This window comes from Alligator sinensis, unplaced genomic scaffold (genome assembly GCF_000455745.1).
Source record: "Alligator sinensis unplaced genomic scaffold, ASM45574v1 scaffold1318_3, whole genome shotgun sequence".
In the NCBI taxonomy this organism is placed as follows: Eukaryota; Metazoa; Chordata; order Crocodylia; family Alligatoridae; genus Alligator; species Alligator sinensis.
Window position 1 is genome coordinate 143297 of NW_005842634.1, and position 4473 is coordinate 147769.

Genomic DNA, 4473 nt, shown 5'->3' on the forward strand with positions numbered 1-4473 from the left:
TATGTGAAAGAGATTTAATATATATTCACAGTAATAATATTTATTAATACACTTAGTGGCATCTTACTTTGATATTCTGTGTGTGTGTGTGTGTGTATTTATTAGCCAAATTTTTGAAATTCAGGCAAACATGCCTTTTTGTGGATTGCTCGATGGTATGAAGTTTCAGCTCAATTACAACACCTAGATTACTGCCAAAAGTTAACTTAATGTCCTAGTCCAGTGTAGTTATTTGGAAACTTTTGAGTTTTTACTCTACATGTTTCTCTTTGCCTTTTGTGTTTATGTATTTTAATGAGTATTTGAAACATCTTTCTGCTTAGTACGGTACTGGCACTTTACCAATATCAGCTGTTAATTCCCTGGAGATGCTAGTAAGAAACTGTACCCCCTTAAATATGTGTACCTTTGTGTTCCTAAATGTACACCCTGATCTGGAAACTCCTCTGAATGAGGCTTAATGTTTTAGCCCTTCAAAGGCTGTATGCTAATTGTGGTGTTTTCTCATTTAGGTTTATTGTAGGTGCAAACCGTGCCATTTTTATGCTACGTGATGGGAGCTATGCCTGGGAGATCAAAGACTTTCTGGTGAATCAGGAGAGATGTGCAGATGTAACTGTGGAAGGGCAGGTTTACCCTGGTAAAGGAGCAGAAGAAAGTGAAAAAGTAAAAAACAAAACCAAACCTGAAAAAACTAAAAAGAAAAAAGATGCCGAGAAGAAATCTAAACCCCTTGAAGATAATAACCGAGCTAGCAAAGAGAGAGAAGAGCTATGACAGCCACATTGACCAGACTGAGTACAGTTAACAGAATCAGCAGTTCTGCTGCTCATGATGGTGAAACCTGTCTAAGTTTCCCACCTCACTTGTACCAGCCTTGTCTATTTTGGGGAAGTGGGGAGGGAGGCAAGAAGGTTATCTTGGTTCAAGAGACTCTTATGTTTAAATACACAAGTATACTTTTTTAATGTTTAGCATTTAAGTAACAGCAAAGTGAATGTTTAATATGTGGGGATTGACTACTTTAGGTTGCAGCTTTTTTTGTTACATTTACTTAACCAGTTTAAAGTTAAAATAGGTTCTTTTGCGTCTAATGTTATTAACTTTGCTCATATGGCAAGAAGGGAAAAAGAAAATCCTTGAAGTGGACCAAAGTTAATATGTAATAGTGACAGGCCGTTTTGTGTAGGCAAGTCAATTATTCAGAGTCACAACTCAGAATACAAACTGCTCACTGAGCAATATTTTCCACAATTTCTGTGAATAATATCCTACTTGTGGGCACTTTGATCACTATAACAGTACCAATGAGCCTTGAAAGCATAGCCTCCAAATATCACAGCTAATGTTGAAACAAGTGCCTGGGAGACATAATGCAAGATAAATACAAAGACCATGTTAAATGTTTGTTCTCTAAATCAGTGAAAGAAAGAAGATTCTCTATCCATCTGTCATGATAGTGGGATTAATAGATTTGCATCAACAATGTAAACGTGATGTCAGTGAAATTAAATTAAGACTTGTCTCCTACTCCGTTTAACTCCCCATTGTGTGCATTCATTCTGTAAAAAATCAGTATGCTGAAACAAAAGCAGGAGGGTCAGTTTAAATACCAGTGGCCTGATTTAATTTGGGGTTGGCTGACTTAAGAATCGACTCAACTCTTTGAATAAGTACTGATGGCAATATGGAGATAACTAGCCGCACATTTAGTTTTATGTAGGGTCTGATTGTTTTGTTGGTTATATTTATACATCTCCTATAGAAGCTGCATGCATACAGTTTCTGAGTTGGGTGGTCCCCTTGTTTGTTTGTTTTTTAAATGAACGGGTATCACCTATTTGAAAAAAAAATTCTCACCAAGTAAATCGGTCTTTTTTACACCAGTCAGATACCATGAAGATTTATGTCTGGGGAGAGGCTTTCATTTCTCTTCAAAAAAACTGTAATAAACAAGGGTTTCTTTTATTCTGATTGTGTCTGCATCCATGCTTGCCTTGGAAACTTGTTTTTCTTACTCCTCAAATATGTTGAAGACTGAGCATAAAAACTAACCTAGAAAACTTATCCATTTTAAAAGGATAAGAACAGTGTTTGTTATTTGTTTGTTATCACTGGAATAATGTTATTCTCCAGGTGTTTGGAGAATTAAAAGGTACTAACTTGAACCATAATTGTTGATTTAATCTTTTGATGTTGAAATACTTCAGAAATGGTTAATTTTGTTGTTTTACTAATTGAATGCTTGTACCTGAAAAAGACATTTACAACATTTGTACAGAGCTTTCTGTTTTAGTATAATTTCTTTCTTTTAAAAATGTGCACAGTATGTTAATTCAGCAGACTAATCTTTTGGAAACAGGATAACCCTGTCTGTGGTCCAGAATTATATACGAGTAAAGATTAACTGATTCTGATGAAATCTGAAGGTGATAATATGCACAATTCTTTCTTCCTGTTTCTAGGGCTTGTGTGAATTAAAGGTTAAATTGTAGGGGATTGCAGTAGAATAGATTTCTGTAATATATTTCATCCTAAGCCTTTGAATGAAAAGCTGTACAGTGTTTCTGTGTCAGGGTTTAATTATGTTGCTTTTCTGTTATTTTAATGGCATAGATACAGAGCAGTTAAGACAACCGTACATACTGGAATTGAAGTGGTTTTCTGCTTCTATAAACTCATTGTTCTCTCATCATTGATACATCACTTGTCAGGTCCTTATTCCGTGTGGCCTTTATTGCATCTTTTTTTCAGAGAAGATCAGAAGAATAATCGAAATGAAATCCTTAATCCTTATACTAATAACCACATGATAGTTTACAAGGTAAACTGCAGATTTCCTTTTACCCAGGCCTTAAAAAACAGTCATTTAAATGTGGCAATTTTAACTTTTTTTTATGATCGCTGATGAGATTACAGTGTGTTTCTGTTATATAGTATGCAGTGAAAGGATGCTGAAACATTATTCAGTTTGACGCAGTCTATGTCATGATACAGTTTAAAGGCAAGAATGTGAGACCTGAGAATTATTACAGATGCCATGCAAGCAACTAAATTGTATCTGGGGAACAAGTATCTAAAATTAAAATTGTCAGGATATGGCTTATAAAACCAGCATGGGACTAAGGTTTTAAAGTGCCAGTGTCAAAAATGAAGTACCTGCAACCATATCTAGACAGGCCAGTTAGAGCCTGATTCTTTAATAGTGCTGAATGTTCATAATTCTCCTTGCAGTCAAAGCCAGTCTGCCTAAATTGCAACAAACATGGTTTTATTTTAAAGCTGAGCTAGCTCATGTGATCTGATTTTGGGTATGATTTTTATAAGTGCCAACTGGTGCTTCAATTTGTTACCTGGTTCAGCTTGCTTTTTAATCACCCTTTTTCCTTGTTTAGGGAGACTTTAATAGGCATATAGTTGACAATCAGCTGCATTTCAGTCTGAATTCATAGTAACACTTGCAGATATTTGCATTCAGCTAGGTTCTTCATCTTCTGTTAATTCATTTTCTATATTCTCATCCACCCCCAGCATAGAAGGCATGGTCTAGAATTAGCAGGACAATAAGTAAAAAGGACTCCTGGGTCATCAGGTTCATTCTCCTGATACAGGGTTATAGATTGTAGCTGTGTTGGTCTTAAGACATAGACAAGGTTCTTTGGGTAAACCTGATATCTTTTATTAGATCAACTAAAATTGTTGGAAAAATTCTTTTTTTGCAAGCTTTTGGGTACCAACATCCTTCATCAGGCTGAGGAAGCATCTGCAGTTGGTCTGTGCTCTTCCTGGATGGAAGTCAGATGGAAGTCTGTAATCTTGCATCCAGGAAGAGCACAGACCAACTGCAGATGCTTCCTCAGCCTGACAATGGATGTTGGTACCTCAAAGCTTGCAAAAAAGAAATTTTCCAACTATTTTAGTTGGTCTAAAAACATATCAGATATTCTCCTGATATGACATTTATTGCACTGTTCATGATCTCCTTCTTAAAGCCAGACTAGTTTTCTTCAGATTCTACCCTGTTCATGGACAAATAGTGGTTGAGTATCCTCAATGAAGATCTTATGGAACAAAGAATCAAGCAGGAACCCAGGCAACTGTTTGATTCTTAAGTATAGGTATTGGATTTGTTATGCTCTTTATGAATACACCATTGCCTGGAAAAAACCTTTTAAGCCAAGTGGATGATGCAGTCAATCATGATAACTCCTAAATCTGTAACCCTTTTTTTTAAATCTTATTTTCTTGGCTATTAAGCAGAGATGGATGAAAACTCAGTCTACTCCCAGGAGAGCAAATTTTTGCTCCTTTTTTTTTTTTTTCTGTCTTCTGAATAGTTGACACCCTGCAGTAATGCCACTACAAATAGATTTATTTGGGGTAAGTTATTCCTATGCATTGTAAACATACAAAACTAAATTTACAAAAGCCTAAATGGTGTGACTAAACTGGTAGATCAGTATCTTTTTAATC

The 4473-nt window shown here is 35.7% G+C and overlaps 1 protein-coding gene across 1 annotated transcript in view; it reads left to right on the forward strand.

Moving 5' to 3' along the window:
* The window catches only part of MESD (mesoderm development LRP chaperone), a 4038-nt gene extending 1491 nt beyond the window's left edge, over nt 1–2547 (forward strand). The window contains exon 3 of the mRNA XM_006033454.3: nt 513–2547. Within this exon, the coding sequence (XP_006033516.1) occupies nt 513–777 (265 nt within the window). The 3' untranslated portion in view covers nt 778–2547. The remainder of the gene's footprint in view (nt 1–512) is intronic.
* The last annotated feature ends 1926 nt before the right edge of the window (nt 2548–4473 follow it).